Below are 27581 nucleotides of genomic sequence, written 5' to 3'. Positions count from 1 at the left end.
TAATAATAGCTCTCAGTTGTTCAACATTCTCTTTTATTCTTGTTTCTTTCTTTTATCAACTCTATGTAATAGGCATACAAGTGAAAGAGAAAGAAAAAAAATTAATTTCAAATTACTTTGGCTGGGAATTAGGAGAATGTTCTTGCTGAAGACATCTCAGGATAAGATCTGCTTGGACACAGGAGACATTATGCATTGAAATTTTATAATTTTATGTATGGTATGTTAAGACACTGAGGATAGCTTCATGGAAATGGTTATGTGGCAATGGTTATAACCATAGGAATGGATGTGTGGTCAGAGATTTGAAAAGTGGTTTGATAAAACTATCTGAAGGTCAATATATGTGACTCACAGTTGAAGCCACAAGATTTGTTGAGGATTTAAATGAGAATAGATAGAGGTACAGCAGCATAAAGACTGAATATCATTTTGAAAGAATGGGAAGTAAAGGGAAGGACTGAGGGAAGAAGAGGAGGAGGAACCTTGGAGACTCAGAGGACAGCTTGCCACAGAGGTTAAAGGGAAGGTTTCAGAAAGAGTCGATTTTAGCAGAGTCAAAAATAAAGAAACTAAGGCAAATTAAAATTAAAATCACCATCCATCTAGATTTGATAATGAGGGATGGTAACTTTATAGTATTCAAAAAAATCTCTTATAAACTTATTTGTATATTATTGAAATGATGAACAGTTTGATTTAGATATGCTTAATCACATGTATATTATAGTTGGAATTCTGAGTTGCACATCATACACTGTACTGGTTGAGATTGCATGCTCTGGGGCCATAGTTTTGCTTTTGAATCTCTGCTCCACTACCTAATAATCATGTATCACTGGGTTACTCCTTAACCTCTATGAGCCTGTGTTTCCTTATCTAGACAATCTGGCTGGTAATAATACCTGATACATGGGACTGTAATGTAGCAGTACTTAATCTGTATTTAATTTGAGGATTAAAGGAGTTCACACATGTTAAGGACCTAGAACAATGCATGAAAGGCTTTAAGTGCATGACAGTGCTAATTGTTTTCATTCCTATTTTAATTATTTTTTTAATAAAAGGAATATAGCAAGTTAGATATATTTGATGACAGAGATGTTTGCAAATGAATAATTTAAATAAAAATTTGATTAGAGTTGCTATATATCCCAGGAAAAATATTTTCTGATTTTCTATTATATATAGTATTACGTCCTGACCCTGAGGTATATGTAGTGTTGGAATTATCAACTTCAAAAATTAATTTTTGATTTAAATATACTCATATAAAACAAATATATATATTTATATGTATATATTTACCATATCAGCTCTAGAAATGTATTTATTAAAGTATCCAGGCTTAGAACTCTCAAGAAGCTATTAGGAAGAACATAAATTTAGGACATTTAGACTCTAAAGCTGACATGCTGGGAAACTACAGAATCTGAAGTTTCCATACATCTTTTCCATCACAGATTAAATATGCTCTATTCTTAAGATCAAATATATAAGGGCATGAGTGCTAACAGTCGAAGACAAAAACACTCTTTCAAAATTTATGTTTAGAGGTATTTGCTACATTTGTACTGCTTTCCCTAAACCAATCTTAAGATTTAGTAATGTGAAATCCTCAAAGCACATTTTAATTTAGTAATGACAGCTGGATTTAACATACTATGCACATTTATCTTGTATATTCAGGTGTACACAGACTATCTAAAGTATTTATTGTAATTGTATGGTTTAACAAAAACATTCAATAAGAATTTTAGACTTTGAATCTAACCACATTCCGTACTTTTTGTTCTATTTCACAAGGAATTCCACTATTCTGGTGAAACAGTCCAGAGAAAAACAGCTACACTCAATTCTGAACTATTAAAATGGAATTTGGAAATTAGTGGAAAGCCAAGATGCAAAACCATATTTCAAGCTATTATATAAACAGTTCAAAATTTAGAAATGTCCCATCTACAAAATGACTATAATAATTAATACTCCTGAATTTATGATAATTCTGAACAGAAAAGCAAAGGCATCAGACTGTTAATAAACCATTATTTTTCACTTTCAAAATCAGCTGATGTGGTGCATTAGCAGTTCCAGTGAATGTCTGAAAATGCATAGCCAAGAGTAATGATTTAATGAGGTCTTTTGAAAAGTCTATTTATTTATTTAGTACCCCAAATATGCAGTATCAGCAATGCTACAAGAAACAAATATCATATTTCAGCTGTAGCACAGTGGAAATAATGCTGTTTAAAAACATTCTACTCTCCTGAGGAACCACAGAGACAAAAGTACGTGGAAGGAATTCTAAAAGTAAATAGCTATAAATTGTAAATGCATTTTATAATCTTAAGTAGTAGTTTCAAAAGCAAGTATGGTACCATGGAATAAAGCCTGAGTGTCCTGGCCCATTACAAGTATAATAATTCGTTTATCAAAGGAAACAAGAGACAGACAATCACGTGTTTCTGAGAGATATCTATCTTGATCCAACATATGTTTCAAATGATATTTAAATTATGCTCAATATGTACATATTGCTTTCAGATTCCTTTACCGGGCATTATTCTTCAGTGACCTACTACAGGTTTTTTAACATACTAATATTTTATGTTTGATTTAGTAATTAAGGAAAAGTATATAAACTACATAATATGTGGACATAATTTGCTGATGACCTATATAATCTTAGTGTTTTAAAGAATTCTATTAATGTTTCAAAATCAACCTACAAGATAGTTACATGACAATTTAATGCTGGCCACAAAGTAAAAGAAATTCCTTGCATTTCAATATTGATTCCTACTCAAAACTAGATGAAGAGAGAAGACAGAACCATGATTTGGTAAGAGAGAAATCATTTCAAACACGTACATACATATTTTCAAATTTAACCTAGAGGTAAGGAACTGAGAACAGAATAGAAGATAAAAGGTTCATCTAAAAACATTAATAATAATTTATTGTAAACCACTCAAAAAAGGAAACAGCCAATAATTCTGAGTGTCCTAGGAAGCCTAGGTAGCCATTCCGATTGGCATACAGCCAAAGAAATGTTGGTTCCTCGTGTCAAGAGGGGACATAGTCTGTAGTCATTAAAAGATCACTAAAAAATTTAAGAAAAAACATATTCAAGAAGGAAATGGATCTCATGAGCTTAGTCTTTTAAAAGTAATAGTGCCAAAGCACTTCTACAAAAATATCTTTCTTTCCTTTAAAGTTCCAGGTGAAACTACTTCCTTCCTTCCAGCCCATACAGTCTTTTTTTCCCCATCCGCCTCCACTCTCCCCACCTCCACAGACAGGTCCTATTATAAAATGCTCGGTGGTCATTTCTACCACTCCTCCCGTGAATTGTAAACAATCTTCCTTCCTTTTCCCTAGACTGTTTTACTCCTTTGTGACTCTTTAACTTCCCACTGTCTCACCTTAAATGCACTTCTTGCATATACTAGATATCACCACCTTACATTGAATACTTAAAAAAAAAAAACACAAACCTAGAATGTCTAAGTGATAACATTGGCATAGTTACAGTTTTTTTAACTTGAAAAGGGAAACTCAATAGAAATAAAACAAAATACACTAAAATCGTGTTGATGTAAATACCTAGACATAAAGACCTTCCCAGCCTTCTTCAAATTTCATATTAAATACAAACACATCTCAAAAAATAAACTTGAAGATGCAAATGTATGCAGGTGCACATGTACACACACACACATGCACAGAAAAGTCATGGAGAGAAAAATAAACATACAGGCAGCATTGCATTTGTATTAACCCTTCTTTGTCATATTTTAAAAAGAAAAAAGTAGAGAGGAAAGTAAAATTATAACAGAATTTGTATAATATTATTATAAGGGTTGAGTGTTGGCATTTCTTTCAAATAAACACTGAATAATAATTATAAATATATAATATTTAATTATATAATTATTATATATTTTTATATTATAATTATATATTATATATAATATTATATATTACATTATTATATAATATATAGTAATTGTTACTATAATTACTATATAAGTTATATATAAATATAATATATAAGATATATAATATATAATAATACACAATACATATAATATATAAATAATACATGTATTATATATAAATAATATATATTATATATAATATGTGTACTATATAATATTTATAATATATATAATATAATTTATATTTATATTAAATATATAAATATATAATGATATATATTTATGTATGTGTATTATACATTTATACATTATAAATAATATTTATAATATTTAATATATTATATATCATATATCATATATTATATTATACATACTACTACTGCTAATAATAAAGCTGAACTCCAAATAATAATTCTGAAGGGAGTAGTGCGTTTCACTAGAATATGTATATATTATAATTAACATGATTATTAATTCCTGCCTTGAATAAATCACTTGAAATAAATGAGCTTTACTTGTTCTGTTCCTACAGAGAGTATCATAAACTTTCATTATCTTTTATGTAGCAAAAAGCTAGAAACCAAAAAAAGTTCATGCACTTACTATAAGCTCATGCAAATGATACATCAAATAGTTGTAATTGTAGCAACTCTCCACTTGATGTATCATTTGCGTGAGCTTATAGTAATTGCATGAGCTTCTTTTTTTTTGTTTGTTAGCTTTTTGCTAAATAAAAGATAATAAAAGTTTATGAATTAAGCTGTCCAAATATATACGACCAATGATGAGATTTAAGAAAATCTCAGTAGTTATTTACTGAATTATAGCTGATGATATTTCATACCTATCAATAATAATACAAATATTTCTGCATACATCTCTTGTAATGGTAGATAAAGTTTGGAATAAACTTTTCTCTACATAAAATTGACTAGAAAGTACTAAACATAAAACACCAAATCTTTTTCAATAGAAAACTACAATTACTTAAATGTACTTGCTTTATTTTCTTTCCTTTTCCTTAGTTACATTTTGGCAAAATGTATAAATGACTAATGGATGAAGCACAAGCTGGAATCAAGATTGCCGGGAGAAATATCAATAACCTTAGATATGCAGATGACACCACCCTTGTGGCAGAAAGTGAAGAGGAACTAAAAAGCTTCTTAATCAAACTGAAAAAGGGGAGTGAAAAATTTGGCTTAAAACTCAACATTCAGAAAATTAAGATCATGGCATCCAGTGCCATCATTTCATGTCAAATAGACGGGAAAACTGTGGAAACAGTGGCAGACTTTATTTTTTGGGCTCCAAAATCACTGCAGATGATGACTGCAACCATGAAATTAAAAGACGCTTACTCCTTGGAAGGAAAGTTATGACCAACCTAGACAGCATATTAAAAAGTAGAGACATTACTTTGTCAACAAAGGTCCATTTAGACAAGGCTGTGGTTTTTCCAGTAATCATGTATGGATGTGAGAATTGGACTATAAAGAAAGCTGGCATACACACTGAGGAAACCAGATCTGAAAGAGACACGTGCACCCCAATGTTCATCGCAGCACTGTTTATAATAGCCAGGACATGGAAGCAACCTAGATGCCCATCAGCAGATGAATGGATAAGGAAGCTGTGGTACATATACACCATGGAATATTACTCAGCCATTAAAAAGAATTCATTTGAACCAGTCCTAATGAGATGGATGAAGCTGGAGCCCATTATACAGAGTGAAGTAAGCCGGAAAGATAAAGAACATTACAGCATACTGACACATGTATATGGAATTTAGAAAGGTGATAACGATAACCCTATATGCAAAACAGAAAAAGAGACACAGAAATACAGAACAGACTTTTGAACTTTGTGGGAGAATGTGAGGGTGGGATATTTCAAAAGAACAGCATGTATACTATCTATGGTGAAACAGATCACCAGCCCAGGTGGGATGCATGAGACAAGTGCTCTGGCCTGGTGCACTGGGAAGACCCAGAGGAATCGGGTGGAGAGGGAGGTGGGAGGGGGGATCGGGGTTGGGAATACATGTAAATCCATGGCTGATTCATATCAATGTATGACAAAACCCACTGGAAAAAAAAAATAATAATAATAAAAATAAAAAAAAAAGAAAAAACAAAAAAAAAAAAAAAAAGAAAGCTGAGCGCCAAAGAATTGATGCTTTTGAACTGTGGTGTTGGAGAAGACTCTTGAGAGTACTTGGACTGCAAGGAGATCCAACCAGTCCATCCTAAAGGAAATTAGCTCTGAATATTCATTGGAAGGACTGATGCTGAAGCTGAAACTCCAGTACTTTGGCCACCTGTGATGCAAAGAGCTGACTCATTTGAAAAGACCTGGATGCTGGGAAAGATTGAAGGCACGAGGAGAAGGGGACAACAGAGGATGAGACGGTTGGATGGCATCACTGACTCAATGGACATGAGTTTGAGTAAACTCCAGGAGTTGGTGGTAGACAGGGAGGCCTGGCGTGCTGCAGTATATGGAGTTGCAAAGAGTCGGACACAACTGAGTTATTGAACTAAACTGACTGATAAATGACTAAGTCGTTACATTCTGTACTGGCCGTTAAAATTAGTCAGTTATTGAATCATTTACCTTTTTTAAGTTAAGTAAGCCAAAAATCAAGTTTTCGTATCCTTCTGGAGCTTAAATGAGGGTAAGGAAATTAAATTATCTGTTTGGGGCTTAGCAAAAAGGGAAATGGGCTACTAGTGTATGGGAACATTATTCCTCTTTCCAAAATTCTAGAAATTAACTAAAACCTTTACCTAGCAAGGAGACGAAAACAAGTGATGTTATTTTTTTAATGGGAAAACTATAAATTACAAATTATATAAGTTGTCATGCTGTTTGAAGCATGACAATTGCTTTAGTTAAACTTAAAACATAAACATGGAAGACAGAAATCTAAATTGTGCCTCCCAAAATCAGTTTACTGCTAGGAAACGAATTTCTGTTTATTAATGGAATTCAAAATTCATTGGTTTCCTAGATAATTTCCTTAAAATAATAAGGCTATTACTAAATTATACACTTTATGTTTGCATATATGTATATATGCGGGGCTTCCCAGGTGGCGCTAGTGGTAAAGAACCCACCTGCCAATGCAGGAGACATAAGAGATGTGGATTCAATCCCTGGGTAGAGACTATCCCCTGGAGGGGGGCATGGCAACCTACTCCAGAATTCTTGCCTAGAGAATCCCCATGGACAGAGGAGCCTGCAGGCTACAGTCCATAGGGTCGCACAGAGTTAGACACGACTGAAGAAATTTAGCATGCACACATGCATATACGCAAGTTAAATGAAAAGTTTCAAAGTTGTCTTATTTTTTTATTTTCAATAATTTGCTTTTTTCAAATACAAATAAAAGTAAATTTTTAGCTATATATGCTATAAGATAGCAAATAGGAGTGGTGGGGCATTAAAAATAAGATATTTCTGTAAATATTTTTTATCCTTTGAGAAATTAAAATAATTTGGCTAATGAATCTAAGATGCACCAGCAATTAACTGAGTTGTGAATTGTTGAGCAAAAGAAAATTGCCTCTAGACAGTCTCTATGTTAGCATTCCTATGTCACATTTCAAGAATTAATGTTCTTTGAAAACGAGCACTCAGTGCTTAGCCTTAGTTATTAGATAATAAATGTTGTCAACATATAGTAGAAATTTGATAGATCACTGGAATATTATGTTTCAAAAAGTCAGAGACAAGGTCTGAGCTACCTCATCCGCATCCATGGCCGTCAGCTGCATAATCTTAGAACCATCTCCGATATTCTCCTCCACTGTGAGATCCAGCATGTCTGTTGGGAACACTGGTGGGTTGTCATTGATATCTTGAAGTGTTATTTCTACCTGCAAGAAAGAGAAAGAAGCAATATATGAATGCTGTGTATGTCTGCAAGATACCAGTTAAATTGTATACCAAGAATCCACTTAAATAAGCCTTCCAAAAAGAATCAGAACCTTTATAAATAACATCCCAGAAAATACACTAGAGAAAGTTGTGAATTATTTATAGGAAAAGAAAAGCCAAGTAAGATCATTTGACTTATTGATGGTAACTGATTTTAAATTATCATCTAGGAGTTTAGAATAGAATAGGTCCACGGATCAACTGTCATCTAAAACCCCAGATTTGTGCACCAGTTAAGAATTGTTCAGATTAGCTCTGTCTGTCTTTCAGCTATTAAGTGCTGCCTGACACACAGATGACATGGTATAAAATTTCTTCCTGAAACGTTTACATATTGGCAACTAATGTCCAGGGAAAATAAAGAAGTTCACGTTTTGTTTTAAGAAACATTCAGCATTTTCCCCTATAAATCCAACTCTCAATCTTTGGGGGAAGAAAACTATACATATATTTTCTTTCTATCTTCACTCCTATCAATACTTCTTAGTGTGACTAAAGCTAAAAATCATCCCGTTCATACGTGGTATTCAGATAGGTTGCAAATACTAACTATCCTTGAAAGATCCTCATCAGAAGTAAGAATTATTTGTTTCCCTACCTAAGAAAGGGCTTCTCTAATAGCTCAGTTGGTAAAGAATCCTCCTGCAATGCAAGAGACCCCAGTTTGATTCCTGGGTCATGAAGATCTGCTGGAGATGGGATAGGCTACCCACTCCGGTATTTTTGGGCTTCCCCTGTGGCTCAGCTGGTAAAGAATCTGCCTGCAACATGGGAGACCTGGGTTTAATCCCTGGGTTGGGAAGATCCCCTGGAGAAGGGAAAGGCTACCCACTCTAGTATTCTTGCCTGGAGAATTCAATGAACTGTATAGTTCATGGGGTTGCAGAGTTGGGCACGACTGAGTGACTTTCAAAAAAAAAAAAAACCTAAGAAAAATTGTTTAGAAAGAACAATTTGTGAATATTAAATAATAACTTCAAGCCATGTGTTTTCTCTTTTGAGTTAGGTGCTAAAAGTTGAATATCTGATAAGAAAAAGGTAACAACTGCTAATAAAACTGAAAATTTCCCCCGTTGGATCACAAAATTAAGTCATCGAGGAAAGTCCATCCACCCATTTAGCTCGGATGTAACCACGACATTTTTCTTCCAGGATGAAATGTCATCTTTTATAGTTATACTGTAAAAACTCCATCAGATCGAGAGTGATGAGAGTGAATATTAGGAGACAGCAAAATAATTCTAGTTTTTTCTTTTCCAGGAAGAGGAAAGGGTAGAAGGAGAGGTGGTAAATAGGATTGTCAGTATTCTCTGGCAAAGAATGAGTGGGAAATACAGGAGAGCTAGACAAATAAATGGATGAGCAATTGATAAAAAGAAAAATCCAGAAAACAATATACAGAATTTAGTACTAAGTCATTATTGTAGTTCCACCACTCAACAGGACAGTTTTGATCATAGCTAATGACTGAACTGAACTGAACTGAACTGAATGTCTCAAATTGGTTAGGGCAGCCTTAGTAGTTAGAAATCTGCTATTTTGCTTTTGGTTAACACCATTCTCTACACCATTGCCTTTATTTTTTATTTATTTATTTTTTTTGTTTTTTAAAAAAAATATTTTTTTTATTGAAGGATAACTGCTCTACAGAATTTTGTTGCTTTCTGTCAAGCCCAACATGAATGAGCCATAGGGATACATATGTCCCCTCCCTTTTGAACCCCCCCTCCCATCTCCCTCCCCATCCCACCCCTCGGGTTGATACAGAGCCGCTGTTTGAGTTTCCTGAGCCATAAAGCAAATTCCCGTTGGCTGTCTACTTTACTTATGGCGTTTATCGAGTTTTGCAAAGCCTCGTGGGCATGTGGCCAAGGCCCTGTGTGAACCAGGCCGCCGCGTGGACCCTCCCTGGGTGTCTCTGTCCCTCTTTGCCCACTGCCACGCAGGCCCACTGCGCCGGTGTCATGGTCCAGTCCCGGCCAGCAGGAGCCCCCGTGTGTGTTAAGGCTGTGGGCAAGTCCGCCTTCCCGCCCAGTGACTGAGCCCTGTTCTCGGCATTCTGGAGCCCGTGGGCCCTTCCTTCGTCGTCAAGAGCCTCAGCACGACATCTCTGTTCAAAGCTTTGTGCCCAGGGTTTGTTTTAATCACATGTGGTAAAGTGATGGGGACACTGCCTGTGGGTGAAGAATTTATTATTCACGTTGCTTGAGAGAGGGGGCGGCACGTCCAGAGTAGAGGTTTGGGTCAGGAGGCAGAAGCGAAGAAAGCGTGGCCCAGAACCTCCGCGGGGGCTGGCAGCAAGGAGTGGTGTGCAGCACAGAACCATGGAGGAAATTCAGGACTGGGTGGCTTGAGTGATCCGGGCAGGCCCGAGCACCGGGGCAGCCCCTGGTGGTCCAGTGCCAGCCTGGGGGTGATGGGGGGCATATTGAGGCACCGCGTGCGCACAGGTGAAGGGGCCGACTGGGGTGAGGGCTCTGGACCCACCCGTCTGGGGAGGGGCGCAGTCCTGGCGGGGGCGCGGCGGCTCCAGGACCAAGGCCCCAAAGGCCGGAGCACCGAGAACACAGTGAAAGTGAAAGTTGCTCCATTGTGCAGGACTCTTTGCGACCCATGGGGGCTCCCCAGGCCAGAATATTGGAGTGGGGCGCCGTTCCCTCCTCCAGGAAAGAAGAACACAGGAAATAAGCAAAAATTGTCAATGCAGTCAGAGATTAGAGTTTAAAAAAAAATAAAGAATGTTGAGTTTTAAGCCAGCTTATTCACTCTCCTCTTGCACCTTCAACAAAAGGCTCTTTAGTTACTCTTCCCTTTCTGCCATAATGGTGGTGTCATCTGCATATCTGAGGTTATTGATATTTCTCCTGCCAATCTTGATTCTAGCTTGTGCTTCATCCAGCCTTGCATTTTACAGGATGTACTCTGCATATAAGTTAAATAAGCAAGGTGACAATATACACTCTTGATGTACTCCTTTTCCAATTTGGAACTTGGCCACTGTTCCATGTCCTGTTTTAACCATTGCTTCTTGACCTGTACACAGGTTTCTCAGAAGGCAAATAAGGTAGCCTCGTACTCCTATCTCTTTAAGAATTTTCCATAGTTTGTTGTGATCCATACAGTCAAAGGCTTTATCATGGTCAGTGAAGCAGAAATAGATACTCTTGCTTTTCCTATGATCCAACGGATGTTGGCAATTTGATCTCTGGTTCCTCTGCCTTTTCTAAATCCAGTTTGTTAGGTATAGTAGATTCTAGAGTAGAAACATGTTATGTATAGTAGATTCTTCATTATGGATGATGAGTGCATGAATTGAACAAGACCCTTCTATATTTTAATAGTTATAACTAACACGAATGTGCCAAACCCTGTTTTAACTTATATGTATGTGCACATTCATATACATCAGTTCAGTTCAGTTCAGTTCAGTCGCTCAGTCATGTCCTACTGTTTGTGACCCCACGAATCACAGCATGCCAGGCCTCCCTGTCCATCACCAACTCATACACACACTAAATGCATAAAAAATCCTCAAAAGATCCCTATGAGGCAAGTACTATTATCTTCCCATTAGAGAAATGAGTTAACCCATGTACATAGGTTAAGTAATTACCCAATACCAGAGAGCTAGTAAGTCAGTAGTAAGTTTCCTTTACTACAATGCAAACCTGTCTCTCTCTCTATATATATAAGCTCACCCCTCTCTCTCTTTAGGCATGTGTGTTCAATAAACACAATGAATCATATTTGAACAGTATGTCACAGCTTTATAACTAAATTTTTATAAATGTGCATATTATTCCTGTCTGGAATTTGGATCACTTACATATGCACTAACTAGCCATATAATCTTGGGTCATTCTATAAATCTTTGTCAGAATTAAAAATAAATCAGCTAGGTGATCCCTAGATTTAGCTCTAGAAATCTGTAACCATGTATGCTCTATGAGATTTTGGCCAACTCCATCATTTCAGGTACAAAAGATTGTTTCTGTCTTTATTAGCAAGAATAAATTTAGTTAAATATTAATAGACTGAAAACTAAACATTTCTGAATATATAATCTACCAGTTATAGACACAGATCTAGAACATTTCATCATTGGATTTTGATATACATAACGGTTATATTTTTGATTAAAGATACCAGAGGTCATCCATTTAATAGGTTAGGCTATGCTTTTTCCAAAATCAGTATCGGCTTGCTAATCAAAAAATTGTAACTTTGTATTCTTCTTCAAAGAAAAATCTAGATATTTTCTCTAACTTTCCAGTCCCTCTGCTCCACTTCACAATTCTTCAAGTATTCCTCAAAAGCTTTCAGCATCACTTCTCTAGATTCCCTCATTAGCCTGGAGTATGAATAACCAAGAGGAGGAGATCTGAACTCCTTGGTGTAGCAGGTTTCACCTGGCAATCCCTTCACTTCTGAATCAGTGTGTAAGTTTTTTGGTTTCTACTACCAAGAGTTCCAAGATCGTGAACAGTTTGCCTATGAAGTGGCCACTGATTCCCATATTTATTCATTTAATCTTTTAGACTCTATCACATAAAAGGTATATGTTAGTCACTATAAATATAGTAAATATATAAGAAAATAAGACAGGCCACCATCTCTTGTGGGGAAGAAATGAAGTCTGACCATAGAAATATGTACAAATAGAAACATCTATTTGGAAATACATGTTGACATTTTGATTCCAACCAGTTAGTCCCCTATGCTATGAGTAATTCTTCCAGCAGTCCTGTATCTTGCCCATGGCAGTTACCATTTTTTCCTGATGAGTCCAGATTCTAACATGCACTTGGCTCACTGTCTTGGATCTCCCATCGAACTAAGAGTCTTATTCCATTACTACCCTCACTTTGGTCTAAGATTTGGTATGGTTTTTTGAAATATTGTCATATAAAACACAAGAATCAAACATTAACAATTTAGAGAAGATATCTAGAAAGAAAATATAGCTTATTAAATATAATAGTAAGTTATCTAGAGATATTAATTAAGACACTATAATTTTAGAGTCCTTTCTGTACAAATCAGATAACTTTAAATAATACAGATAATGGCTATTAGTGGTTTATTTATAAATTATCTGATTTTAAAAATTGTCTAAAATATAATTCCTAAACTAAAGAATCCCTAAAGAAAGTATGTTCATAAATCCATTCCATTATTTTAAAATACATACCCAAAACTACTGCATACCTTTTAGTACTAGCATTGCCCCTCTAATGTTTTACATTTGTTTTTTACATTTGTTTGGACATGAAATAAGCAAAAATAATTGTATTATTAAACATTGTTTTGCAAAAAATAATCACATTTTGAACTCAGAAGCTTCCCTTCACAAGTGGCTGTATTTTAAATGAAAGCAAAACAAATAAAGATGGTCAATAGGTTACATAATTTAAGTCCAGGGGACATCTTCAAGGTATCAATTCTATAAGTTTGTGAAAAATGACCCTCAAAGATGAAAGAAACATTACACTATGATGATAAGGTACTTGCATATTTTATGCCTGCCTATCAGATGTTGACCTTTGTGCTTAGATAGTTGGCCTTAGAGGACATATATGGTTTCACCTACCATTACAAGGGCAGTTGGTAGCTTCATGGTTGACTTGTTTATAACAAAATATCAGCTACACCTAATGACAGGTATTGTCTATGACCATCACTGCATTACCATTCAGATACCTTCAGAATAATGACTTTCTTGGCTAAGACACCTCATCCCTAGTCAGTGAAACTCTAGTAAATAATGATGTTTCAAAAAATATACATGACCGAGATTAAGGGAGCTAACAATCAATTAATTAAAAAGTGTCTGTCTTGTGGTAGTTTTGTAAAGGTAAAAGTTAATTTAAAAGTATGGCTTTAAATAATGTCATTGAACTTTTATGCTGAATAGCCAAATAGATCTTTAAAAAATAAAATGTTTACTGTGTAAATTGTAGCTATGAAATGGGTACAATGCTTTACTCCTTAAAAATGTTTCCCTATTATATGCAATTTATCATTTTATCCTGTACTGCATCAGGAATGATGCTATATTTTGAGGATTTACATTTAATTTTTTAAGTATTCAGAATTCAACTACATGACAAACGAGCAAGTTGCTAATTAGCAATAGCAATTATCAAATCATTACATATGTCTAAATATAGAACATGATATTTCACTAATATAAGTTGATATTATGAAAGTAAAACTCTGTATTCAAGGCTAAGGAATCAACTAAAATATTAAGATCCATTATGAGCTCATTCCTCAGTTAGTAAACTGACAATTGCATTGTGGTCACTATGTCAACCACAATTAAAAACATATTAAATTCAAACTCTCTCTGTAAGCTAAATGAATTGGTTCTTAATGTATCAGGATGAAAAATGCCCCCAAACATATTTTTAACTCACAATCTTCCTGCAACCTACATAAAGTGTTCTTAACGAACGAGGATGAAAAGCAATCATTTTTTTTTCTTTTAAAATATTGTAAAAAAAAAATATATTGTAGAATTTATAATACAACAAAAGATTATGTTAGGTAATCTAAGTAGGAAAAAAGGAGTCCAAAATGTCAGTTAGAAAAAGCCCAGGAAAAGAGACAAAGGAAGAAAATCCAAGGACTGGAATAGGAACCTTGGGTGGGAAAAAACACACCCAAACATGCCCCCTTCCTGATAGGCGGCGGATACAAGCCCTATTTTGCATAGGGCAGAACCAATCAGGCTCCAGTGGGGGAAACAAAAAGTATAAAAAGGGAACCCAAGTAGGGTTGAAGCCACTCCTACAGGGTCCGCTAGCTCTCATGTCTTGGGTGTGTACTTTTTGCTGTCTGCCTAATAAAATTCTGCCTGTGTGAGCTGTAACACTGGTCTGTTGTTTCAAATCTTTGCTGTGATGAGACAAAATAGACTGGAATAGACTTAGAAATAGAAATCTATGCATTTGCAAGAAGTGATACCAAAATTCTTAGAATCCCAGATATCATCAAGTTCATCTCCCAGTCAAAAGCAAGGCATTGAACTGTCAGGTCATTTATCTAAGAAAAAACAACAGACTTTCCTTAACTCTAGCTACTGATTTTTGCAGGGATCTGTGGACAGGTCTGGGGAGGGAGCAGCATAATATGCTTTAGACCACTCCCTCTAATCTTTGTCAAAGACAATGAGTGTTCAAAAAAAACATGCATTTGATGTGTACAGAAAATTAATTTTTTTAAAATTAATGTTTGATTATCTACCCTACAAATACTATTTTTCCACATCCTTGCTCATTTTAAGTTCCTTTATATTTCTATTAATGGAAAATAATCTGTGAAGGTTTGCCTTAGTGATGCCACTGCAAGACTATTAAGCAATCAGCAGATAGGTGGTGGGTATACACTGCAAGTAAAGAAACTATAGCTAAATTATCTCGTAGTTGTTTTTCAGTCACTTAGTTGTGTCTGACTCTTTGTGACCCCATGGACTGCAGCACTTCACTCTCTACTGGAGTTTGCTCAAACTCATGGGCATTGAGTTGATGATGCCATCCATACCATCTCATCCTCTGACACCCCCTTCTCATCCTGCACTCAGAATTCTCCATAGATAGCAATAAAAGTTATTGCTTTGAAAATGTCTACAAAGCAGCTATTTCTTCCATGTCCTGCCCATTGTACACAGTGCCATGATGAACACGGGGATACTTGTGTCTTTTTGAAATTTGGTTTTCTCAGGGTAAATGCCCAGTAGTGGGATTGCTGGGCTATCCAGCAATAGAACTATCATATGATAATTCTATTTTTCTTGTATAAGGAACCTGCATACTATTCTCCATAGAGGTTTTATCAAATTGCATTCCTATGAGCAGTGCAAAAGGGTTCCCTTTTCTCCACTCCCTCTCCAACATATACTGTGTGTAGATTTTTTGATGATGGCCATTCTGACCAGTGTGAGGTGATATATACAGCTGATTCATTTTGTTATACAGCAGAAACCAACACAAAATTGTAAAGCAATCATACTCCAATAAAACAGTAAATTAAAAAAGAAATTATTTTTCTCAAAAGATGCAATAAGAATCATTTTAAAAAATGACAAAGATTTAAATGGTTTGTGAGACAGACATAAAATACATATACTATTAAAACAGTAAAAAAAGACGTATCACAGCAAATAGTACTTGATCAGTTGCTTTTTGTTAGTGCCAAATATAATTATTTACGTTATTGCCTTTTTATTTTCATGAAACTGACACTCCAAATTTCTCAAATACTACTATTACCATATGAATTGTGACAAAGCATTGCCCCAAAACTAATGCTTAGACTTCACATGTATTACCTCCAAAGATACTATGATAATGCCACCAGGTTGTATTTAAACAATCGTTTAATTAACAAGTCTGCCAATAATTATTTATTTCACCAGAAGTATTTTTGCTCTGATTTCTTTAACACATTTACAAATCATAGAAATTGGCCATTTGCAAAACTTCTCAGGCTAATAGATCATTTATACTGTTCAAATTTGTGACTTTTAGAATTTTGAGGGCAAAAATTGTCTTCTTTATTTTTGCATTCTCACAACTTATCCATCTCTCGCATGTAACTTTTTCTCCAGAAATATTTGTTTTCAAAGCAAACCAAGGTTATTTGACATTTTATTAGAGTCACATGTTCAGCAAATTTAAAAAAACTAAGTATGTTACTGGCGTGGGCTTCCCTTGTGTCTGACAGTAAAGAATCTGCCGACAATGCAGGAGACCTGGGTTCAATCCCTGGGTTGGGAAGATCCTCTGGAGAAAGGAATAGCTACCCACTCCAGTATTCTTGCCTGGAGAATTCCATGGACGGGGGGGCCTGGTGGGGTATGGTCCATGGGGTCACAGAGTTGGACAGGACTAAGCAACTAACACACACACACAAACACTGGTATATAAAAAATGTATTCATCAATATTGACATATATTACAATAATATTTAGAATCAATCCAATCCCATTGATTTCCTAGTTCCTGTGTCCCCATCATGTTATTATCTATAATTTAAGACATAAAATCATATTTGATGATAATTCAATAATGTTATACTCAGATGATTTAAAAAAACTTCAGAAAAATCATCTCTTGTATCAACATATACAATAACAATTCAGGAAGTCTCCCACCTGGAAGACTGGAATATAGGATCCTATGAAATGCCCATCACTGTTTCAGAAACAACTATGCTAAACACCACAAAGTCATGAATAAACCTACAAAAATAATTGCAGTCATTCAAATGTGCATTACCCTTAATAGGTTATTGCAATGTCACTCCAATAACACTTTGCTAAATGATGCCTTAGTTTATACTGTGTTGGTGCTACTGCAACTGAGTGAGGACAAAGTCTAATCTTACACTCAAAACAATTTTTATTTCATCAGAGTGAAACAAAATGCTGAAATCTAGCATTTAATTCTTCTGTTCGGAGGTTCAAGTGAGGAGTTGAAGTCGAAAGCAAGTGAACCAATTTGAAATCCACACCAAGATCAGTACAACCATCACCCCGAGCTGTCACTTCCTTTGGCTCTGAAAAGGAAAACTCCACCTTTCCTGTCTGAGAGGAGGCTGTGTGTGAACACGAGTCTGCCTGCATTGCAGTGAAAGACTCTGTTCTGGGGGACGCCTGGGTTCTGTGTGCAAAGAAACATTCTATGACTTGACTTTAAACTTGGGAATCAAAAGCAACGTTCATTAAAAAAGACATCAGGATAGAAATATGAAAGCCATGGCTCAAGTATATAATCAAACTTAAATTTTAAATGTTTGGCAATAACTTCCCATTCGCTCACTTCAAATAAAGCCAAATACTATGTGATTCACTCAAGTCAGTGGGACTGACATATTTTGCATGTTATATTGGCTTCCAATGACAAGGCTTTATTTAGTAAATTTATGTTAAATCCTGTATATACACTGAGATGAGATAGAAGGGCTTCCTTGGTGACTCATATGGTAAAGTACTTGCCTGCAATGCAGGAGACCAGGGTTCAATCTCTGAGTCAGGAAGATTCCCTGGAGAAGACAACAGCAAGCCACTCCAGTAATCTTGCCTAGAGTTCCATGGACAGAGGAGCCTGGCAGGCTATAGCCTATGGGACTGCGCATAGAGCTGGAGACGACTGAGCAACTAATATAGCAAAAGGTCTAATTACATCTCAGCAGAAAGCTTGGCATTCTACATTAGCTTTGTGGTAGGAGAACTAATCACATAATTTCATTTGGAAGGGCATATATCTCCCTTCTTTTTAAAATTTCAAGTATGAGGTTAAGTTCAGTCTTTAAGAAGAAAATTCAACACCTACTTACACTATCATTTATGAGTTTAATCTCCAAGCACTTAGACCTCTTAACAACAAGAATAGGGCTGTAATGCCATGAAAGGATGGTGCCAGGGTTTGCATATTTCCTTTAATTTTGTTCTTCATTTCTTTCCCTATTTTGGGTGACCACTGGGAATTCTGCTGCCATGAGTCTCGGCGAAATGTGTCACTACATCCAGAACACTTCATCATGTTGCAGAGCCAAAATCTATTATGGTTTGCAAGTGACTCATATTTTAGTTATGAGAGAGCCCTAGCAAAGAACAGTTTACATCTAAAAGTCCTAAATGTCAGGAATGTAATGTTTGGACGGCATAGGTATGCAAGGTCCAGTCATACTCTGCAAACAATGCCTTGAGGTATTTATTTATTTATGATGTATAACCAAACTTTTTCACAAGAGTCCGTGGTAGCTATAATAATAGTGTACTGTCTCATCTTGGTGGTATTTCTGTACTTTTGCAACTGAAATCTTGAAGAAAATGGGGAAAATAAAACTATAGAAAAATGACCTATGATTCTATATTATGAAAGACCAGCAGGGGCTTAGATGTAACCGAGTAGAAAAAAATCACTAGAACCACTACTACACATAAACATGAACCAGAAATTCTTGAGAATATAGGTCTGTTGCAGGACCCAACTTTACTGAAGTTTCGGGGGTCATCAGAAAGTAAATCTTTGTATTTAGGTATAAGTTTTCTTCAGGATGAAAAGAAAGAATAGAAAATACATATTTCACAGAAGCTGAGCAATAAAATGTTATATACTAAATGTTATTTGGGCTTCCCAGGTGGAACTAGTGGTAAAGAACCCGCCTGTCAATGCAGGAGACCTGAGACGCAAGTTCGATCCCTGGGTCAGGAAGATCCCCTGGAGGAGGGCATCCAACCCACTTCAATATTCTTGCCTGGAGAAACACGTGGATAGAGGAGCCTAGAGGGCTACAGTCCACAGTGTTGCAAAAAGCTGGACATGACTGAAGCGACTTGGCATGCAAATATTATTTTACTATATTTTTAAATAGAAAACAGCTTAGTAAAAGAAACATTGATAATATTTGAGGAAGCAACATTTAATTTGGGAATTAATTAGAATACCCCTTTTTAAAATTTTAGGCCAACAAATACTTTGCATTTCTAACTTTATGCCTGAAATTTAAATTAAGTTTTGTGTATATTTAGATATCTGTATTTATTTCACATAAATTTTTACTTTTTTCTATTCCAAGTATTCTGGAACAAGAGGAAAGAAGGAAGCATATATATTTTAGATTTTTAAAACATTATCGTTTAAGAGCAAAGTAAAAATTACTTTAATGAGTTTTAAAGCAGAACATATTTTACATATAAGCTACATGTATGTAACTGTGACCAATTATACTTCTCAAACAAAAGCAATTACATTAATCTCTCGCCACAAAAACTCATCTAGCAGTCAGCAGCATATGTTCCTGGGATTTCAGTGCATTTCTTACCAGAAAAGAAATATGTATGAGTCACAGGCGGGCTTGGACAGTAGCCAGAAATGACAAGAATGGCTTGAAGTGCGGACAAGACATAGTTAACTCCATTCCTGAAATAAAATGCTTTCCATAACTCACCAAATGTGTGGTGACATAATAAAAAGCTAGTTTTGTTGTGCTTTAAATATTGTTCAAATTAGAACCAAATAAGGATTTCTTTTAAGGCAAAGGCAATCATGTGTAACCACTTCAACTTTTCCTGAAATCAATACTGCATAATTTCTGCATTTTAACAGATTCTTAAGGACGCCTAAAAGTAAATGCAGGATAAAGGATCAAGTTAAAATATCTGTGGTTGCATATGAAACTTATGGAAATTTTTATACCATTCTTCAAAACAAACACCCTGAAAAGCATCCCGGAGTATACTTTTCAACAGTTGTTCATCTGAACATGGTAAACATACATCAAAAAGAAAAGCCAGTATAAGAAAAACAAATAAAAATATTCCACCAAATTTTTCCTCACTTTTTTTTTGACATAATAGATCCTGTATATTTTTTTTAAATAGAAAGGGCTTCTTCTATTAAGACTGCTGCAAAATGGAAACATAGTTTGATTTATATTAAAGATACTAGCTGCAGTAGTTTGAATTATTGATCCCAATTCTTCAGCCCTTCCTATAAGTGACTCCACAGTCCCTCCCAACTTTAGGGGGAGTTTCTCTCTTCCACCTCTTGACTTTGGGCTCATCTGTAATTATTTCAGGTACTGGGATATTTACAAATACAGCCCAGGTAAAGACTTGAGAGGTATTTATCTTCTTGTACCTCTGCCATAGTTACTAGAATACCATATCCATGCAAGTTTACTAGTACCAGAAAGGGGACAACAGACACTGAATAGAGGAGACACTGACATTGAGAGGTGTATAGACTGAAGCAGGCTTTCCAGTTGAGCTCAAGCCAAGATCAACCTAACTGCCTACTCAGAGATGTGTGTGGGCTCAGCTGCTCAGCGGTGCCCGACTCTTTGTGAACCCATGGATTGCAGCCCTCTAGGCTCCTCTGTCCATTGGATTTTACAGGCAAGAATACTGGAATGGGTTGCCATTTCCTTCTCAAGGGGATCTTCCTGACCCAAGGATCAAACCCACGTCTCCTGCATTGGCAAGCGAGTTCTTTACCTCTGAGCCACCAAGGAAGCCCCTACCTAGAGATGCATGAGAATACGTGTGTATTGCTAGTCCTTTGTCCTTCCTTGGTGGCGCTAGTGGTAAAGAACCTGCCTGCCAATGCAGGAGACATAAGAGATGAGGGTTCAATCCCTGGGTTGGGAAGATCCCCTGCAGAAGGACATGGCAACCCACTCCAGTATTCTTTCTTGGAGAATCCCATGGACAGAGGAGCCTGGTGGGCTATAGTCCATGGGGTGCATAGAGTCGGACGTGACTTAGCACGCATGCATGCAGTAGTCCTTTGAGGTGGTGTGGCTCTTTGTTAGGCAGCATTACTGTGACAATAGCTAACAGACACATACACCAAAAAATGGATTCATTTAGTGAAAATGTTACTTAATTTTTATGTTTTAAATAATGGATTACTGTTCTATTTAAAATGAGGAGCAAAAAGAACAAAAAAGTTAATATATACTGATAACTGTGGTATACCTTGTACTATGAGGTCATTTTATTTTTCTTTTTAAAGTAACAGCTTTATTGAGATACAATTCATATATCATAAAATTCCCTCATTTTTAAGTGTACAATTCAATGACTTCTTCCCCCTAGGACCATAAAACATTTTTTTTTCCAATTATACATATACACATGCATCTATTCTTTTTCAAATTCTTTTCCCATCAGACACATAGACTAAGAGAATGAACTTATGGTTACCAGGGGGGAAGGGTGGAGGGGAAGGAATAGAGAGTTTGGGATTGACATGCACACGCTGGTATATTTAAAATGAGTAACCAACAAGGACCCACTGTACAGCACAGAGAATTCCGCTCAGTATTATAAGGTAATTTTTAATACTATGAACTTATGAACAAATCTTCCTACCCTGTGTAACTTCTCACTCTTACTTAACACCCACGCCCTTTTAGAAGGACAAAGCAGAACAAGACATGATCCCCAAGCTCTCCTGTCCCTCCCACAATCCAAAAATTAGAGGAACAGGGTGGGAATACTTGACTCAAAAACAAATCATGGCTGGGTTGAGTCAATGAAATTGTCTTTCTTAAAAGGGTAGAAATTTATGAAAAAAAAATTGGGAAACTCTATAGGAAAACAATGGCACAGCTACAAAGAGACAATGTAATTCCTATGAATACTTGGTCCCACCTTTAGTGGTTCTCTAGTGTCCACCTGAGGCCTGGCTAGGCTTTTCTTATGGAACTGTGGCAATGCCAAAATGATCCTTTAGCCCCATTTCACCTTTGTACATTACTTTTTACCCTTAAAGAAATTTCTGCTACTCTATGCAAAAGACATGTTTTGACTTATGGCTCTTCTATTCCATTTTAGTTGGTTTATGGTTTATATTGCTTATATTTCTTTATATATATATATATAGATAGATAGATAGATATATTTAAACAACTATTTCACAATGTTAAAATTAAGAGTTTTTTTTTTACTTCAAAATGCTAACAATTTTTAAACATATGAAACAGCATCATAAAAATCAGGAATAAATATAACTTTTATCTAATCTAAAATGTAAAATACATCTGAAAATTTTGAAATCACTGTCAAAGTAAAAATTTTTGCAGTGCACTGTACTTTATTTTAGAAAGCCTGTTTTCATGAATTCAGAGTGGTTTTCTTCTAAACGTCAATGGAACATTTAGTTTCTGCCATAGTGTCTAGCATACAGTAAGCACTTAATATGTTTATTCACTGTTTTTAAAGTCAATATGTTTATTCTGGTAGCACATTTTGTTGCTACATATGTAAAAATGAAGAGAATGGTATTTTATATGCAAAATTAAGAGCCGAGAACACTAGTTGGGATGAACCATCAAATATTACAATTATCAATATATTGCATAGCAAAGATCCTGATAATGATTCCCTGATCTTTACTGAGGTAAAAGTTAATTAATAGGAAAGGATACTTTTAAATGTAAACGATCAATAAAGAAATGCAAATCACATTTTCTTTAAAAATATTTCAGTTTGGAAGGCTGGTTTTTATTTCTCCTTGTGGAAACCAAAGTATCAAGTTTCTCAGTGTAGTAACAGTATCAAACATTTTAATGTGTCATTTTTTAAAAAGTATTTCACCTTAAAATCACTGAACTGCTACAGAAGTGTACTCTCTCAATAAAGAGAAAAAGTTGTGTAAAATACAATAAAAATCTGTATACTTTGTAAGATAAGAGATTAGACTCAAGAGTAATGAAAAAGATATGCCAATTACAAATACCTACTGACCACAAGTAATCATCTCCATGAAGTAACATGGTTTAATTATTTTGTCCAAATATACTCTCATTCTTTGTGACTTTATGACTGTATACAATGAGTAGGATGACATCAATAGAAGCTTTGACTTTATTTTGCAAATAAAGGGATATTCTCTTCATTAAAAACAAAACAAAAGAAAAAAGTTTCAGGTAATCTTCCATTACTAATTAGTTTTTTTTTCCTGCATTTATATTTAAGAAACATTTAAAAAACCCATTTTAAAGCATTTTTATACTTATAGTAAATATTCAAAAATTAAACTATATAAGAGAATGGAACTTTATGTAAACCTGGCAGTGTAGAATTGCAAGCACTTTAAATCTGTCAGAATTAATAAGAAAAACAAAAGAAACAGCACAGTTCTCCTGTCTAGACTAATAGAATTCTCACAGTCTGCTTATGTTAATAAATTTTATAGGAAATCTATCCCTTTCCTCTAGTGATTGTATTTAGATAGTAAAGCCTGGGAGTATTTTTTCAGTTAATCAGAGAATGGTTTTTAAGAGAACAAACTACAATTTTAATAGTCATTATTAACTGTTTTCCTATTACTAAAGTGTGATTAAGCATTGTCAAACCTGTTATTATTGACAATTTTTAATATTCTATGTGTATTATGAAAAACCATCATGCAAATTTTCATATAAAATTCCTCTTTTCACCATAAACATTTGTACATTACACTGTATAGTCTTTCCTTTAAAAGTATTTCCTAAAACTTTTTAAAAACTTAAAATAGACTATTGATTGTGACAAAAATGACCTTTTTAAGTTAATGTTGTTATTTGCATTAATGTTATTAATGCATTAATAATATTTATAACAGCTAAGTAACCTCTTGCACTTTGTGTCTTTTTAGTAAGTAACCATCTTCACCCATCTAGTTTCCCTAAGGATCAACTCCACAAAAGCATAGGAAATATAAGTTAGAAATTTCATTCCTTAAAATATAACAAATATGAATTAAACTCAAAATTCAATGAGGAGAAAGATCAAATATATACAATTTACTTACTAGAGTGGGGTGCCAATTCCTCCTCCAGGGGATCTTCCCAACTCAGAGTTCAAACCCGCATCTCCTGTGTCTCCTGCATTGAAGGCGGATTCTTTCCCCCTGAGCTACTAGGGAAGCCCTTAGAGCTCTCTTGTCGTTGTTCAGTCATCAAGTCATGTCCAACTCTTCATGACCTCATGGACTGCAGCACACCAGGCTTCCCTGTCCATCACCAGCTCCTGGAGTTTGCCCACCTTCATGTTCATTGCATCAGGGAAGCCATCCAACCATCTCATGCTCTGCTGTCCCCTTCTCCTCCTGCCTTCAATTTTTCCCAGCATCAGGGTCTTTTCCAATGAATCCGCTGTTTACATCAGGTGGCCCAAGTATTGGGGCTTCAGCAGCAGTCCCTACAATGAATATTCAAGGTTGATTCCCTTTAAGATTGACTGGTTTGACCTCCTTGCTGTCCAAGGGACTCTCAAGAGTCTTCTCCGGCAACACAATTTGAGGCATCAATTCTTCAGTGCTCTGCCTTCTTTATGATTCAGCTCTCACAACTGTACATGACTACTGGAAAGACCATAGTCTTGATTATGCAGATCTTTGTCAGCAAAGTAATGTCTTTGCTTTTTAACACACTATCTAGGTTTGTCAAAACGTTCATGCCAAGAAGCAAGCATCTTCTAATTTCATGGCTGCAGTCACCATTCTCAGTGATTTTAGAGCCCAAGAAGAGGAGATCTGTCACTGCTTCCACCTTTTCCCCTTCTATTTGCCATGAAGTGATGGGGCTAGATGCCATGATCTTAGTTTCTTTAATATTGAGCTTTCAGCCAACTCTTTCACTCTCCTCCTTCACCCTCATCAAGAGACTCTATAGTTCCTCTTCCTTTCTGCCATTAGAGTGGTATCATCCATATATCTGAGGTTGTTGATATTTCTCCTGGCAATCTTGATTCCAGCTTGTAACTCATCCAGTCCAGCATTTCCCATGATGTGTTCTGTGTATACGTTAAATAAACAGGGTGACAATAAACAGCCTTGCTATACTCTTTTCTCAATCCTGAACCAGTCAGTTGTTCCATACAAGGTTATAACTGTTGCTTCTTGACCAGCATATAGATTTCATAGGAGACAGGTAAGATGGTTTGGTATTCCCAACTATTTAAAGAGTTTTCCACAGGTTTTTATAATCCACACAGGCAAAGGCTTTAGCATAGCCAATGAAACAAATGTAGATGTTTTTTCTGGAATGCCCTTGCTTTCTCTAAAGTCCAGTGAATGTTGTCAATTTGACCTCTGGTTCCTCTGCCTTTTCTAAACCCAGCTTGGCCATCTGGAAGTTCTCAGTTCACATAATGCTGAACCTAGCATGCAGGATTTTGAGAATAACCTTACTGGTATGGGAGATGAGTGCAATTGTCTGGTGACTTGAACTTTCTTTATTACTGCCTTTCTTGGGAATTGGGATGAGGATTGACCTTTTCCAGTTCTGTGGCCACTGCTGCTTTTCCAAATTTGCTAACGTATTGAGTGGAACACTTTGATAGCATCATCTTTCAGGATTTTAAATAACTCTGCTGGAATTCCATCACCTCTACTAGCTTTATTTACAGCAGTGCTTCCTAAGTCCCACTTGACTTCACACTCCAGAATGTCTGCCTCTGGGTGAGTGACCGCAACATCTTGGTTATCTGGGTCATTAAGATCTTTTTTGTACAGTTCTTTTGTGTACAAAAGAGATGTTTCCATTTCTTCTTGACCTCTTCTGCTTCTGTTAGGTCTTTACTGTTTCTGTCCTTTATTGTGCCCATTATTGGATGAAATGTTCCTTAGAGATTTCCAATTTTCTTAAAGAGATCTTAAGTCTTTTCCCTTCAGTTGTTGTCCTCTATCTCGTTGCCTTGTTCATTAAAGAAGGCCTCCATGTCTCTCCTTGCTATTCTCTGGAACTCTGTGCTTAGTCGGGTGGACCTTTCCCTTTCTCCCTTGCTTTTCGCTTTGATTCTCTCTTAAGCTATTTGTAAAGCTCAGAGTTTTACGATCTATTAATTCACTTTTCAAAAGTTGTTTAACATGTTAATATATTCCATTCTCTTTGACAACACATTTCTAACCATGTCAATAAAAAAAAATTGTTCTCACTTAAAAAAAAGTATATTCTTTGTCAAACCAAGGCAAGACAAGTTTTATGCTTCCAAATAACTGCAAACTCAAAGAAAATAGAATGGCCTTTAACCATTTTCCATACTTTGTTTAATCAAGGTTTTTCTGTTGATTCTTTTGTAGATGCATTTCTTATTCACAAAGGACAGCGTTTACTTTTTTGTACATCATGAACTTTCAATAAAGCCATTGAAACTGAAAATCGAGCAATTTTTATAAACATTTTATAACAGATGACAAAATTCCCAGTTTTTCCATTGCCAATGAAACCATCCTATAGAAAAACTCAATCTTAGTGTAGCCTACTTTCTATATTTAATTTTTTTCATAGTAGCAATTAAGAAAGAAATCTAAGTTATATTACAATGGTGAATATTGAGCATGAAAATTTTAATATTTTATTGCATAGCATTTTGAATGTTGCTTAATTTAGAGCATACATTCATATCTATTTGGAAAATTGCGTTGCAACATTTGGTGAGCAAGAATAATGATAAATATTTATTTTGTCACAGGAAAAATAAATTTACAAACCCAAAGATTAGGAGATATGTATAAAATTCTTGGAACCAAGAAATCTGTAACACAAATATTACCTCTTTAAAAGAAAATACAGTTAATCATTGTGCATTTGGTGACCCAATTTGATAGTTTTATGATTCATCTGTGATAAGGAAAAAAATTTCTCACCCAGTACCCATTTTGAGAAATAATATTAAATTACAGCTTATTTTTATACTAAAAATGACTGATGTGTCATATATTCTTATCTGAGAAACAACTATACTGTACAACTATATAACAAGTATACTTTTGTAGTTGTATTTAATTAATTTATCCAATAAATATTTACCTACGGTCTACCATGTGCTGTTTAAGTGATAGATGCGTAGCAATGATAAAAACCATCTTTTCTGACTTCACAGACCCAATGACATTCTTAGTTATCCTTTATCTTGGGTTCTTACTCTTGCAAACAGTTTAGGTTTTTGAAAAACTATATTCTTAAATTCATTGGTCTTTATGTCCAATTCAATATATGTAACCAGTAATATATGTGTAAATGTGGAACCGAGTACATACATCTTTTATCTGGCAATAGCTATTCTCACATCGATGAAGTTTTTAAAGTTGTGTTTGAGAGAGGAGTGCTTATATCTCAGGCTCTAGGTGTCAGTGAGCTTCACAGTCCTTTTTGTACCTGCAATATGCTTTCAGGTTTTCTGCTTGAGCAAAC

At 35.3% G+C, this 27581-nt stretch overlaps 1 protein-coding gene across 1 annotated transcript in view; it reads right to left on the bottom strand.

The window, feature by feature from the left end:
* FAT4 (FAT atypical cadherin 4) overlaps positions 1 to 27581 on the bottom strand; it is a 171838-nt gene that overhangs the window by 84387 nt on the left and 59870 nt on the right. Inside the window, exon 2 of the mRNA XM_061142315.1 lies at positions 7694 to 7825. Coding sequence (XP_060998298.1) covers positions 7694 to 7825 — 132 coding nt within the window. The remainder of the gene's footprint in view (positions 1 to 7693; positions 7826 to 27581) is intronic.

Source organism: Dama dama, chromosome 5 (genome assembly GCF_033118175.1).
Source record: "Dama dama isolate Ldn47 chromosome 5, ASM3311817v1, whole genome shotgun sequence".
NCBI lineage: Eukaryota > Metazoa > Chordata > Mammalia > Artiodactyla > Cervidae > Dama > Dama dama.
Note: the sequence above shows the minus strand (reverse complement) of the source record. Positions and strands in the feature narration are given on the sequence as shown.